Below are 15575 nucleotides of genomic sequence, written 5' to 3' on the forward strand. Positions count from 1 at the left end.
TTTTTGGTAGTTTGATTGGTATGGCACTGAATAAGTAAATAAAGATATAGTTTTCTAATAGGAGGTGGCAGAGGTCCTTTTGTGTGATTTAGTGGCCTGTTTCTATTTAAGTTTGATACAACTGGTATAGATCAAAATACCTGAAGACAAAAACTTTGCTTATTAGTCCAAATAATCCTTTCGGGTGAGTACTTTTCTCCTATTGGTGCCATATAATAGTATTAACTCAGGCCACTGCAACACTACTTAATATAGTAGAGTTATATTTTACAATAATAAATGGGCTAAAAGTTAAACTTTCTTGTGGCTAACCACACCAAGAGCCATGTTATCTGGGTTGTAGTCTTGACTGTCACTACCTTAGGGGAAATACAATCTTTCTCTGCCTCGGTTTTCTCAAATATAAAATAAGCAAATTGATCCAGAATCTGAATTCTTAGGTCTCTTTTGATTTTAAGATTTGATGTTCTATGTCTATTCAACTAATATATTGGACTAGCCACAGGTTCTCCTTACACAATGATAAAAGGTGCTCAGACTGAATTATATTTTCTTTTTTTTCTTTTTCATACCAATTTATTTTCACAAATTTTTTTCTTTTCTTTTTTTAGTAAATAGTTATTTTATTTTTTCAATTACATGTGAGATAGTTTTTAGCTTTCATTTTTAATAAGATTTTGAGTTCAAAATTTTTCTCCCTCCCTCTCAGACCCCCTCTCCAAGATGGCAAGCAATCTTATATAGATTATACATGTGCAATCATGTTAAACATATTTTCACAATCAGTCATATTGTGAAAGAAGAAACAGAACAAAAGGGAAAAGCCACAAAAAACAAAAAAAAAGTGAAAACAGTGTGCATTGCTCTGCATCCATATTTCTTTCTCTAGATGTGGATAGCATTTTCTGTCATGAGTCTTTTGGAATTGTCCTGGATCATTGTATTGCTGAGAAGAACTAAGTCAGTCATAGTTGATCATTGTACAATGTTGCTGTTACTGTGTATGAAAGACAACAACTACTGTAGTGTATAATGTTCTCCTGGTTCTGCTCACTTCACTCAGCATCCATTCATACAAGTCTTTCCAGGGTTTTCTGAAATCTGCCTGCTCATCATTTCTTATAGCACAGTAATATTCTATTACATTCATATACTACAACTTGTTCAACCATTCCCCAACTGATGGGCATTCCTTCAATTTCTAATTCTTTGCCATCACAAAAAGAGCTGCTATAAATATTTTTGTACCTGTGGGTCCTTTTCCCTTTTTTATTATCTCTTTGGGATACAGACCTCGTAGTGATATTGCTGGATCAAAGGGTATGCACAATTTGATTGCCCTTTGGGCATAGTTCCAAATTACTCTCCAAAATGGTTGGATTAGTTCACAACTCCACCAACAACATATTAGTGTCCCAATTTTCCCACATCTTCTCCAGAATTTATCATTTTCCTTTCCTGTCATGTTAGCCAATTTGATAGGTGTGAAGTGGTACCTCAGAGTTGTTTTAATTTACATTTCTCTACTCAATAGTGATTTAAAGCATTTTTTCTTTTTTTATATTCTATTTTTTTATTAATTTATTTTGATTTATCAACAATCACTTCCATAAGCTTTTGAGTTTAAAATTTTTCTCCCCCTCCCTCCCCCCCCCTAAGATGGCATGCAGTCTGATATAGGCTACACACATACCTTTCTATTAAACATATTTTCATATTAGTCATGTAAGGAAGAATTAGAACCACTAGGAGGAACCACAAGAAAGAGGAAACAAAACAAAACAGAAGAAAAAATATAGCAAATAGTATGCTTCGATCTGTACTCAAACTCCATAATCCTTTCTTTGGCTGTGGACAGCATTTTCCATCATGACTTTTGGAAATGTCTTAAATCCTTGCATTGCTGGGAAGGGCTAAGTCTATCAAAGTTAGTCATCGCACAATGTAGCTGTTACTGTGTACAACGTTCTCCTGGTTCTGCTCACTTCAATCAGCATCAGTCCATACAAGTCTTTCTAGGTTTTTCTGAAGTCTTTCTGAAGTTCTGATGGCTTTAATTTCTTCATCTGAAGACTGCTTGTTCCTATCCTTTGACCATTTATCAGTTAAGGAATGACTGATATTCTTATAAATTTGAGCAAGTTCTCTATGTATGTGAGAAATGAGGCCTTTATTGGAAACACTGGCTATAAAATTGTTTCCCAGCTTTCTGCTTTCCTTCTAATCTTGATTGCATTGGTTTTGTTTGTGCAAAAACTTTCAAATTTACTTTAATCAAAATTATCCATTTTGCTTTTCATAATGTTCTCTATCTCTTGTTTGGTAATAAATTCTTCCCTTCTACATAGATCTGGCAAGTAAACTATTCCTTGCTCTCCTAATTTGCTTGTGGTATCATTTTTTCTGTCTAAATCACATACTCATTTTGAGCTTATTTTGGTATACGGTGGGAGATGTTGATCTATGCATTATGCTTTCAAAAGAGAAAAGGATATAACTTTACAACATTGAAAATAAGTGCGTAAATGCATGCGTGAATACATAGTAATCTAACAACCAATTTAAATTATAATATAGCAACTAGAAGAGTGTTTATTGAAATGCATCATGTAGTCTAAGAGAAACTACAGAAAATAGTTCTTTCCAGACTTGACTCTAGCATCACCTTCTATGTCGGTTGAGTATTAAACTCAAAAAGAAGCAACTTCCTGAAGACTGTATATAGACTTAGAAAACCACAAGTTAACATCAGCAATGTTGTATTTTATTTTTATTCATTTTGTTAAACATTTACAAATTACATTTTAATCTGGTTCTGAGGCCAAGGGTTATGGGTTTGACAACTCTGTTCTACATGAACTTTGCAACTGCTTGTACCTTCTCAAAATTTCTAAATTACCTATTATCTATTCTGCATAAACCCATATATGTATATATCGTCTCTCCCAATTGTATGTAAGGTCCCAGAGGAAAGGGACTATTCTACTTTTCTTTACTGCCCCATCACTTAGAATAGTGTCTGGCATTTACTAGTAGTTGATGAACCAATGCTTGCTGATTGATTAAAAGATCTTTATATGGAGTCTTTCAGGGACAGTTAAAACTTCAAATAATAGTCTTTTTACAATGCTCATGTAGCTTCTTCCACAGCAAGACTGACTGCATCTCCTCCTGAGTGTTTTAGCATATACCAGAGGGCTAAGGTATCTCTTCTCTAATGTTTTTAGCTCAAGCCCCCATTCTAGAATGTTTCCTCCCTAGCATTAGAGCCCTGGTTTCATTTCACTAGTTAACATGTTAGCTTTCACAAAGGGATATTTACTCTAAAGACTGAGCAAAACCAGAAGTTCCAAGCATTACTATTCACCCCACCCCACCCGTTCCCCAAATGCCTGAGTGTATAATTCTCTCTGTTATCACCTAAGTCCTTCAGTCTTTGCAGAGAGTGGGCTCAGATTTAAACCAGCTATAACATAGTATTTGCCTCACGTTCATTTCCCCAGTGGGTGGATAAATCTGCATTTTGTTATTGTAAACAAGTTGTTCAGACTTTGTTCCTCAGTCTTTATTTTTCCAAAAATCCTGACGTGGACACTAACTCCCAGAATTCTGGTGGCTCATTCTCCTGACATTTTGAAGCTCACTGTACCATGGCTATCTCCAACATTCTTCAGAAGGAATAAATTAACAGAGACAGAAGAATGGCAGACCTATATGTTCTCTGCTTCAGGCCAACTTTAGGGGTGTTGATTTATGGGGTTGAGGTCTTTCTCCAACCTTGAAGGACACAGCAGCAAATTTTCTTTCTCCAGAGACAGTTAAGCAGTTGAAGGGCCAGTTCTGAGACTTGTCCTAGCTCACTTATGTCTTTGAACCCACACCAGTTCTGACAGTGCAGACAGTTGACAATGCTACTCTGAATCATGTGGTGAACAGACAAGAACCAGCTCCACAAGTCTGTGCATGCTCCAAGTCGGAGAGCCAGGCACTTCCATCACATTTCAACTTGCCTTTCTAGAAGTAGGCTTCCCAGCCTCTTCCATGTGAAGTATTGCATCAACCCCCTCCCCTTTTCACTAACAAAGATGGGCAGGCTGGCATTTTTTCTTAATAGAAATTGAGAGCTCTGAGTATAGAGTAGGTAGTTCTTAACCTTTTTATGGGCCCCTTCTCTGAATAATGTTATTAAATGCATAGAAATATAGGATTACTAAGGAAGCTAATGATATCGAAATAAATACTTTTCCCCCCCATCCAAGTTTGGAAATATCTTGAAATCTATCTGTGAACTGCCCCAAATGAGATCCCCAGGTTAAGAATAGCTGATCTAGAGGGTATTCAATTGAGATAAATTTCAAGTTTGTGCTCAATTAAATTTTTTTCAAAGGTAATTCTTTTATTTTCGAATGATTCCCTTACTTTAGATTTTAAATTCCTGGAGCCCAGGAATTGTCTAATGTTTTATTCTTTTTTTTTATCTCTAGCTGCATCTAGCCAAACTGTGACCTGGCAATCAATAAATACTTGCAGAATTGATTTAAAACTGCTTTATTGTGAGATGCTTAAAGAATGACTTTTATTCGAGACTATTAAAAGCTAAGAAATTGCCTTGAACTTACTGAGTAGAATCTACAGTGACTGGTTTAGTTTGATATGGGAATTTTAAAAAGATAAACTACTTTGAACTCTTTTTTTCGACTTATAGTTTGTGTGACTTGCATTGAAAGCCTAAGTCAGAAACTCAACATATTTTTGAACTGAAAATGTTTGTTGAATTGAAGACTTGTTAAATATCCCTTTTATTATTTTGTCTTTAAAATGCTCTTAAAGAGGATTCTTATCTTGAAATTTGCTAATTTTTGGTTTATTTATTACTAGATAAGTGACTATTTCCCCCTTATTCAGTATTTGTCCCTGTTTAATTGTTGTGCCATCTCTAACAAAATCAACTCAGAGACTAGAAAAATACATGAGAACCTGGATATATTATTGTTTGTTTCACTACAGAGGAAAGCTCAATATAACATCTTTTAATCTGCCAATGTTTTGTCTTTTTCTCCTTTTTTCTATTGTCTTTAGTCTACTCCTGTCATTCATGGCTATTTCTTAATTTCATTAAGGGGCAGAAAAGCTGTTCTAGACTTGAAAATACAATTTTGATTACCTAATCATTTATTCATCTGTGCATAGGATGCTAAGCCAGGAGTTAGCTTGGGAAATTCTGTTGCCTTGTTCTTTTTAAAAAAAATTGTTTTTTTTTTTAAATTTTATTTTCAGGGGTAGCTAGATGGCACAGTGGATAGAGTACTGGCCCTGGATTCAGGAGGACCTGAGTTCAAATCCAGCCTCAGACACATAACACTTACTAGCTGTGTGATCCTAGGCAAGTCACTTAACCCCATTGCCTAGCCAAAAAAAAAATATTTTCAGTTCAAAATTCTCTCCTTCCCCCCATCCCTCCCCCACCCATTAAGAAGGTAAGAAATATATCCATTATATATATGAAGTCATGCAAAACATTTCCATATTAGCCTTATCGTGGAAGAAAAAAGCAAGAAAAATTAAGAAAGAGGAAAAAAGCTATGCTTTAATCTGCACTGTGTCCATTGGTTCTCTTTCTGAAGTCAGATGGCAGTTTTCATCATGAGTCCTTTGGTGTTGTCATGGATCATTGTACTGATCAGAGAAACTGTTTTTCACAATTTTTTTTTGTTCACAATTAATTATTGCTGTTAATATCATTTTTACTGTGTACAAGGGTCTTCTGGTTCTGCTTATTTCACTTTGCATCAGTTCACATAGGTCTTCCCAGGTTTTTCATCATTTCTTACAGAAAATAGTATTCTATCATAACCATATACCACAACTTGTTTAGCCATTCCCCAATTGATGGACATCCCCTTTATTTCCAGTTCTTTGCCACTACAAAAAGAGCTGCTATACATATTTTTGTACATATAAGTCCTTTTCCTTTTTCTTTGATCTCTTTGGGATACACACCTAGTTGTGGTATTTTGGGGTCAAAGGGTATGCACAATTTTATAGCTCTTTGGGTATAGTTCCCAATTATTCTCCAGAACGGTCAGACAGGTTCATAGCTTTACCATGCCCTGTTCTTTTTGGAAAAAAAAATTGCCACCAAAACCCTGGGCTAGCATGAATGGAAAGTAATTTTTCTAGGATCCCTCAGCACTGTTCACTGCAACAGCCCATCCTGACTAAGGGAGTCATCATCTTTATCTCTCTATCTCTCTCTGCCCCATCCCCCACCTCCAAAACTGTTTTTGAAAAATTGCTTTGTTTTCTATCCCCATACTGAACTCAACTGCCTTGGTAACCTTTTGTTGAACAATCCCACTCTACCTCCGCTGAAGTCCTACTCCCATGCCTATTTCTGAAGGAGATGACCTGAAGGAGATGCAGCATAATAACTATGCTGAGAGTGTCAGGCAGGTTCTTTTGTTGTTGTTCAGTCATTTCAGTTGTGTCTAACTCTTTGTTACCCTATTAGGGGTTTTCTTGGCAAAGATACTGAAGTGGTTCTCCATTGCCTTTTCCAGTTCATTTTACATATAAGGAAACTAAAGCAAACAGGGTTAAGTGACTTGTCGAAGGTCCTTCATCTAGTAAGTGTCAGAGTCCAGATTTGAGATGAGTCTTCCCAGACTCCAGGCCAGTACTCTATCCACTGAGCCACTTAGCTGCCTCAGGCAGGTTCTGTCAAGCTAGAAAAATTTCCAATACAAATCTGGGACTAGATAATGCTTTTATCAGAAGACCTACATCACTAAGTTACCAGAATGATGTCTCCTATGTGGTGAATTTCCTCTTTCTCCAGAAATTTAGATCATCCTTTAAGAATTTGTGATCTGAATGGAGGAAATACCTACACAGAGATAATGCCAGGTCCTAATGTAGGATGAGATGTTCATATCTTAATGAACTACTTGTTCCAGGGTTATTTTTATTTTGAAAAGGAACTCTTGACATATCTCAACCCAATCCTTCTGACCCTTCCTTTTGGGGAAAGAAAAGCAGTAATAGGTAGGTAATAGTCCTCTTGCAGTCTGTTCTCATCAGATCTCTTTGAGGGTATTATGTTCAGTTCTGGTATCAAAAGTTGATAAGGGCAATCAGTATGGTCAAGGGCCATAAATCAATGTCATTTGAGAAGAGGTTGAATTGGAGAAGTTTAGCCTAGGGAAGACTCAAGGGGGGACTGCTGTTCAAGTATATGAAAGGTGTTCTTCCCCACTCCCTCCCACTCCTTTCAAAGGGCAGAACCAGGAAGCAAATTTGGACTTGCCAGGAAAAAAAAACTTCCTAATAATTAGTGCTATCCAAAAATAGAGTGGGCTATCTTGAAAGTGCTGGAGGCTTCTTCTGAGAGGTTTTCAAGCAGAAACTGGATGACCTTTTGCTAGGTATATCAAAGGTTCCTTTGCAGTATGGGCTGGACCAGATAGATCTTTTCTAACCCTCAACTTCTGTGATTCTGAAAGCAAGTTGTCAAAAAAACATTTAAAGCTGTGTCCTAGGTGGTTCTAAAGCACAGCCAGACCCTTCTTAAAGAAGGAAGGAGCTCCGGCTTTAGAATTATTGAATCATAGACCTACAGCTGAAAGGGATGTTAAAGGTTATCTAGTCCAAGCTCCTCATTTTATAGAATGAGGAAACCAGTACCAGAAAAGTGCAGTGACTTGCCCAGTCATGAGTAGTCAGCAGCAAAACCTGCAAAATCCCCCCGCTCAGGCTCTTTGCACATCACTCAACCCGTCTCTCCCAGAAAACCTAGGTTCTGATCCTGGCACAAGACACTTCATTTCCAGACCTGGTGCATTTTCCCCATCTGTCTCCCATGCCAGCAATGCTCTGCCTCCTGGCTCCTTCGAGTCCTACTTCCAACCTTTCCTTCTTTAAGAAATCTTTCTAGGTCCAGCACTTAAGGAGATATATATCTGTACAGTTTTCCTAATTAAGTTTTGAAAATTAAAAAAAAAACACCTTTCCAGATCACCCTCGATGCCAGTTTAGCTCCTTCCTTCTGAGATTACCTCCAATTTACACTGTAAATTGTATCTTGTCTGCATCTTGTTTGCACACAGTCGTTGGGCTGTGAGCTCTTAAGGGGCGAGGCTGCTTTTGCTTTTCTTTGTACAGTATCTCCAGCTCTGAGCTCCACGCCTGGCACGTAGTAGGCACTCTATACGTGCCTGTTGACGCACTGGGCTTGCCCCGTACTACCACTACCTTGGGCGAGCCCCTTCACTTCTCTGGGCCTCAGCTTCCCCATCTGCAACAGAAGGGAGAGGAGCTGAGCTACCTCTACTGTCCTAGAATGCGGATCCCATTCACCCTTGGCCAAAGGGCGGTCAGGACGTGCCCCTTGGTGCAGAGCTCGATGCGCTCTTCCGGCCTGAGCCGCAGGCACCACCTGGGCCGCGGCGATTGGGCCCAGCATGACCTCACCAGGGCTACCCCGCGGGGTCGGTTCGGGACACTCCCCCCCACACCCATCCCCTCTTCCCGCTTCTCCCACCGCCCCCTCCAGCTCTTCGCTCCTTTTCTGGGCGGGGAACGGAAGTGACGTCAGGCGCATCGGAAGTCCCTGCGGCCGCGGTGTTGTGCTGTGGGGAAGGGAGAGACAGGTCTAGGAGCCCGGGAGAGTGGTTCTCGCCTTTCCGAGGCCGGTATCGTGCCGAGATCCCCGGGGAGAAGCAGCCGTCGCCATGTCTGATCAGGTAGGCAGCTTAGGGCCGCGGCTTGGCGGGGAGTCGCGCCGGGGCCTCCCATCTCGAAGTGCCGCCGGTCCCTCGGCTGGGGCTGGGAATGGGGGCGGGGAGGAGAGGGCACAGGAGACAGGGGAGGGGGCGGCAGGCGCGGGGCGAGCAGCGAGCCAGGGCCGGCGCCGGGCTCCCGAACGTCCGGGGCCCGGCCTCCCGACGCCGGCACTTCCTCGCCCCTTCGAGGAGTCCGTGCACTTCCCTGTGACCCAGGGCGCCCGAGGCACCTCGGGTCGCCGGACCCGCGGGCCAGGTGTCAGCCGGCTCCGGAGCCCTGCCCGCCGCCGTGGCGAAGGCCCCCGGGGAGCAGCTGGGCTCCGCAGAGCCCCATCGCGCCTGGCGGCGGCCGCGGGCACCTAGGCCCCGGTTATATAACGGGAGAGGGAGCTCGGCGCGGCGGCCGGCAGGGCCTCAAGCTGCGGGGGGGGGGGGCGTGGGGGCGTGGAGGTGGATTCCCCTTCGAATGCTGGGGACAAGGCGGCGGCGGGGGCTGCAAGGTCGCCGGGAGCCCGGCAGCGCTAGCTCCCAGCCTGGCAACTGGGCCCTCGACAGGGCCGGGCCCCGCGTCTGCCCCAGCCTCGGGCTTTTTCTTTCTTGATGGTTTTTTTTTCTTTTTTCCGGTGGATGGGATGGTTGGGGTGGTTGGGGATGGTGGCGGCTCCCCTTGTTCCGTGAACTTTTCCTGTTTGTTACTTTCGATTGGTTAAGCGTTTCCCCGATTGAACAGCGCCCGGCTCGCCCACCCCAGCCCTTTATCTGGGCATTGGCCTAGTGATGACTGATGTTTGCGTCCACCCCGGAGTAAAACAAAAGGATAGGAACTGAGGGAGCTTCCCGCGGGTTTCCGAAAGCTATTACGCCAGGATACCCCGTTTCCATCCTAGCCTGGGTGAATTAATTTGGGCTTTGAGTCCATCCAGAATCTTTGTAGAGGAGCCTTTCCCCACTTGCTACGTAGTTTGCCCAGTGTTTATATCTCATTTACAATGCACTTGTTAATGTTCAGAGTATTCGATTGATGTCAAATGGAGAAATCAAGAGTCAATTTCTTATGTGAAAGAAAACACTAAAATTTTTTCTTTTGATTTAAAACACTGCAGCAGGATTGGAATTTTAAATTTGGCAAACTAATCCACGTGTTTGTCAGTTCTGTGCAGCATTGCTGTTGAGGGAAACACATTGGATTTTAGGAAATTGAGACATTTGAGACGTGTTTTTGTTATAAAAGGCAAAACCATTATTTAGGTTAGTTCTGGATGGTATGCAGCATATAATAGCCTAATTCCCAAGTTGGCATCTGAATATCATTATAACATATCTCATTAAATTGTTTATTCGGTTACCAGTTAGAGAATACAAGTAAAATATTTCATCAGTCCTTTGTTGATGTTTAAGTAGTGCTTAGGAAACATGTTTCCAATTTCTTATATAAAAGTATATTGGGGGATGAGTGAACCTACAAGGAAGCAAAAAAGCATTTATTAAGCATGTACTATGTGGGGATTTGATGAGCAAAACAACCCTGGGAGGTAAGTGCCATCATTTTCCCTCTTTTTACAGTTGAGGAAACTAAGGCAGACAGGTTAAGTAACTTGCCTAGGATTACAGAGCTGAGAAAGAGTCCTAAGGCCAATTTCAATTGAGGTTTTCTGTTTCTAGGTGCAGTGCTCTGTTCTCTGTGACACCTTGCAGCCTCAAAATAGAAAGGAATTATTTGAGAAAATAAAAATTACTGTATCTTGCTCCAGAATAAAGTAGGCAAGTGTTATGAAATAAGGGTAATTCCTTAGAAAGCTAGGAGGTAAGTTAGTAGTTCTGAACTGGGAGTTTGAATCATCTTCAAAAGTTAACATTTATTAAAAGATGAAAGACCTGATTTAAAAAAAGGTGAAAAATCCTTGGAGGATTTAAAATCAAGAGCAGGAGTCCTAAGTTTTCAAGTACAATGCCAGTCAATTTTTAGAATATCATGCACAATATCTGATCAAAAATTCTACTTTAAAGGCATCTTTTTTAGGGACCTCTCAGTTCATGATCAGTCATAATAGCGAAACCAAGGAATAGTTCTTACATTTTTGCCTTTAAAATGAGAAACGTTAAACTTTTTTTTTTTGGATAGCATTTTATTTTTTCCAATTACATGTAAAGATAGTTTCCAACATTCATTTTTATAAGATTTTGAGTTTCACATTTTTTCCCTTTCCCCTCCCCAAGACGGCAAGCAATCTGATATAGGTTATACATGTGCAGTCATGGTAACATTTCCATATTAGTCATGTCGTGAAAGAAGAGACAGAACAAAAGGGAAAAGCCACAAAAAAACAAAAAAAAGTGAAAATGTGCTTTGATCTGCATTCAGACTCCATATTTCTTTCTCTGGATGTGGATAACATTTTCTGTCATGAGTCTTTGGAATGTGTTGGATCATTTTATTACTGAGAAGGGCTAAGTTAATCATAGTGGATCATCATACAGTATGACTGTTACTGTGTACAGTGTTCTCCTGGATCTGCTCACTTAACTCAGCATCAATTCATATATGCCCCAGGTTTTTCTAAAATCCACCTGCTCATCGTTTCTTATAGCACAATGATATTCTGTTACATTCATATACCAAACTTGTTCAACCATTCTTCAATTGATGGGCATCCCTTCAATTTCTAATTCTTTGCCAACCACAAAAAGAGCTGCTATAAATATTTTTGTGCCTGTAGGTCCTTTACCCCTTTTAAGATCACTTTGGGATACAGACATACTAGTGGTATATTACTGGATGAAACAAAGGAGTGCTCTTTGGGCATAGTTGCAAATTGCTCTCCAGAATGGTTGGATCAGTTCACAGCTCCGCCAACAGTGCATGTGTCCCAGTTTTTCTCACATCTTCTCCAGCACTTACCATTTTCCTTTTCTGTCATGTTGGCCAGTCTGATAGGTGTGAGGTGGTACCTCAGAGTTGTTTTAATTTGCATTTCTCAGTAGTGATTCAGAGCATTTTTTCATATGACTATAGAGAAAAGTTAAACTTTTAAAAAGATTTATTGGGTTAGTTGTCATCACAGAGAACAAATTACTTGCTTTAGGAGATAAAGTGAAACTCCTTTATGTTGAAGAACACCTTCAATATAAAGAACAGGACTGATGCCTATGTATTATGAATTTAGGAATTTCCAAACAATCACTAGATAATCACCAGGGGTGGGGGGGGTGAGGGGGTGAGTGCTTTCTGGGGGGTACTGGTATGGAAGAGCCATTGTCTATAATGACTGTAATTACCTTGATTTTGTGCTGTTTTAATTGTATTTCACCATTAACCCTTGTCTCCCCTTAAATGTAGCATCATAAACTTGGAACTATGTGAGAATTTAAAGCTCCTCCATTCCATCCCCCACCTGATTTTACAGCTGGGGCACTTGAAGTCCAGAGAGGTTGATAGACTTGCCCAAAGGTCCTAAAGAAACAAACTGGGATCAGAACAGAGGTTATGTCCCTCCAGACCCAGTCTCTTTCCATGGCAACATTATGCCTCTTAAAAACCACCTGAAGCCCAACATTAAAGCAAAACAACACAAAAAGATCTAGAAGTTGTTACATTGAAGTGGTCTTTTATTTCTTCATCTATAAAAGGAGGGCTTTTTCAACTGTGATGTTTTCTGAGCATCCTAGCAAAGGTGGAGGCAAGAGTGATTTGAGTACGACACTCCCATCTTCCTAAGAAGTTCAGAGCACTAATTTTCTCATCTTGTTTGATTACAAAGAGATCCAGCACCTACTGTTTTGTTTCAGTATTGCTGATTTCCAGCAATGTATTCATTGTTAATAGAATGACATTGCAACAAAAAGATGTCTAGTGGAATTTGTGATACAAGAATTTTACCTGTAGAAGTTATTTTTGGAGTGGGATGTCATATTTGAATGTATTTTTACAGGAATTCATATATGTATATGTATATGCTTATATATATATATGTATGTATGTATAAAATTATATATGTCTTCCAAAAATGAAATTTCTTTCCTCCGCAACAGATTCACATATACTATATAATCATTTTTTTCTGTGGGGGTAGTAATATTCCCTCTAGTGTTCTTTATATCTGTCTAATAATTGTTTATGCTACTAATCTTACTTAGTAGGACTAGCTTGAGGTTGGAATGAGTATGGTGAACTGATTCGTAAATAAAAACTTGTCAGTTAAGTTTAGTATATATAGGAATACAACCGTACCAGAATTTAGCTGTGATTTGAGCATGTGGTTAAGGTAATAAGAAAAAATACATTGTTGAACTCAGAATATTTATATATATAGGCTTCTTTGGGGCAAGGAAAATTTTTCATTTTTTTCTTGTGTGAGGCAGACTTAGGACATGCCACTCTTGGAAGCTGCAGATTGTAATTACAAGCCAATATGAAGAAACCTTTAGTTAAAGTAGTAGTTAATAGCATTTTGGAACCTGAATACAGAGGCCATTTTTATATCACCCATGTAAGAGAGGGGTGAATAGTTCATATTGGAAATCTAAGACATGAAGGAGTTTAAATATCTTGTATTTTGCCAGGTACAGCATTGATACCTTAGCTCAAATGAAATAACTCGTGAACTATTTAGCGAACTTTAAAATGCTATTTAGTGTCAGTCATTGTTATTTTTATTACCTCCTTTTCCAGTAATGAAATAGGGAAGGTACCTGGAAAGAAATGAAGCACCAGGCATAGGCTTCATGATTCAGTGGGAACTTTTATGATACTTTTAAAGTATTTTCTTTGTCCCCTCTGCTTTGAAGGAAGAAATTCCAAGGAAATGAAAGTGGTCAAAATTTAAATATGTAATTTACTTGATTAAATTAAGACTATTGCATTAGCCTTTTGATTGGTTCTATTCTCATTCTAGTCTATCCTCTGCTCAGCTGTCAAATCGATCTTCCTAAGGTGCAAAGTTAGACCATGTTACTCCACCTATTGAATAAACTCCAGTGGCTCCCTGTCATCTCCAAGATCAAACAAAAAATTCTCTGTTTGGTTTTCAAAGCCCTACGTAATCTGGCCCCTTCTTGGCATTTTCACTGTCTCTCTCCTTCCTATGCCTGGAATTCTTTCCCTCCTCATCTCATCTCTTGGTCTCCCTTGCTTCCTTCAAGTCCCAGCTAAAATCCTACTTTTTAGAAGCCTTTACTGATCTCCCTGAGTAATAGCAAGTTTCCTCTCTTGGTAATGTTTTAATTTATCCTATATCTAATATAATTTGCATAGTTGTTTTCATGTTTGTCTCCCTCATTAGACTGTGAGCTCCTTGATAGCAGGGACTGTCTTTCTTGCCTTGGTATCTCCAGAGCTTACTTAGCACAATGCCTGGCGCACAGTGGAGGCTTAATTAATACTTCTTAACTGACTTAATTGATACTTCATTCTGTTACTGAGTATTTCAACTTTATTTACTGAGTATTCTATTACTGAGTATTTCAACCTTTGGAGAATCTTACATTTAGTATTTAATTTTAAAAGGTATGTTCAGTTTTTTCAGTTGTGTACAACTCTTGGTGACCCCATTTGAGGATTTCTTGGCAAGGATACTAGAGTGGTTTTGCCATTTCTTTCTCCTGCTCATTTTACAGATGAGGAACTAAGGCAAATAGGGGTAAGTGACTTACTCAGGGTCACACAGCTAGTAAATGTCTGAAGGTAGATTTGAACTTACAAGTATAAGTCTTTCTGATTCCAAGTCTGGATAGTTGCCTAAGAGGTATGAGTTGTACTAATAATATTGGTGCCTTTGGGCATTTCTTTTGCTGGTAACTGGTAGAACTGATATTAGGTTGTTTTTCCGGTTCTGGAAGCTGTGGAAACCAGCTGAAGGACCAAGGTCCATTGGCTAGGCCAAAATATCCCTTCCTCATTCATTCAACAAACATTGAATGCCACTAGTGGAGAATCAGTCTAATATTGGAATACAGCATGAATAGAAAAAACTGTAATATATTAGTGCAAGAGAAAGGGGTACAAAATACCCTGTGAAGCCTTAGATGATGAAAAGTAATTAACAGCTTGGGTGGAAGGCATTTTAATTGGCGTTAACAGGAAGGGTAGGAATTTAGTAGACTCAGAGAGGGTTAGCTGGAGGAGGGGTAGGGATGGGAGAATGGAAAGGCATGGGGGATAAACCGTATGAGCAAAGGCACAGAGTTAACAAGGCATATGCAGGAATATGAAAGGAATATTAAATAATCTAGTTGGACTTTGAGTATAGAGTGGAGTTCTGTAAGATAAAGCTGTAAAGTAAGGTTGATACCAGATGGTGGAGGCCCTTGAATGTAAGATTAAGGTGTTTAGTTTATAGGCAGAAGTAAACCGTTGAAGGGTTTTGAACAGAAGAGTGATATGGCAGATCTGTGAACAAGGAAGATTAATTTGGCAGTGATACTAAGAATATACTTGGCAATACTCTAGATCAGGGATCCCTTGCCTATAATGGTAGCTAAGAATGATTTTTACATTTTAAGATAAAATCTGATTGTATTTAAAAATTTAAAAACCATTCTTAGCTCTACAGGGCCCAGTGTCTAGACTTGGCTTTAGTTTTCCAATCCTTGGTCTAGATAACTGGTAATGAGGACTAGATTAGGATGATGGTAGTGAAAATGGAGAGAATTAAGGCATACTTGAAGGATGGTATGAAGTAAAATTGTTAAGACTTGACAACTGATTCTGCTTAGGATCAATGGTTTCCAAGATGAAAGACAGTAAATGGTGGTACTTTAAAAAAATACTTAATTTTTTCCCCCAATTACATGTAAAAA

At 39.6% G+C, this 15575-nt stretch overlaps 1 protein-coding gene across 1 annotated transcript in view; it reads left to right on the forward strand.

Annotated features, from left to right (window-relative positions):
• The first annotated feature begins 8575 nt into the window (after positions 1-8575).
• The window catches only part of SUMO1 (small ubiquitin like modifier 1), a 46051-nt gene continuing 39051 nt past the window's right edge, over positions 8576-15575 (forward strand). The window contains exon 1 of the mRNA XM_020970488.2: positions 8576-8741. Within this exon, the coding sequence (XP_020826147.1) occupies positions 8730-8741 (12 nt within the window). The 5' untranslated portion in view covers positions 8576-8729. The remainder of the gene's footprint in view (positions 8742-15575) is intronic.

This window comes from Phascolarctos cinereus, unplaced genomic scaffold (assembly GCF_003287225.1).
Source record: "Phascolarctos cinereus isolate Bilbo 61053 unplaced genomic scaffold, phaCin_HiC Scaffold_7;HRSCAF=346, whole genome shotgun sequence".
In the NCBI taxonomy this organism is placed as follows: domain Eukaryota; kingdom Metazoa; phylum Chordata; class Mammalia; order Diprotodontia; family Phascolarctidae; genus Phascolarctos; species Phascolarctos cinereus.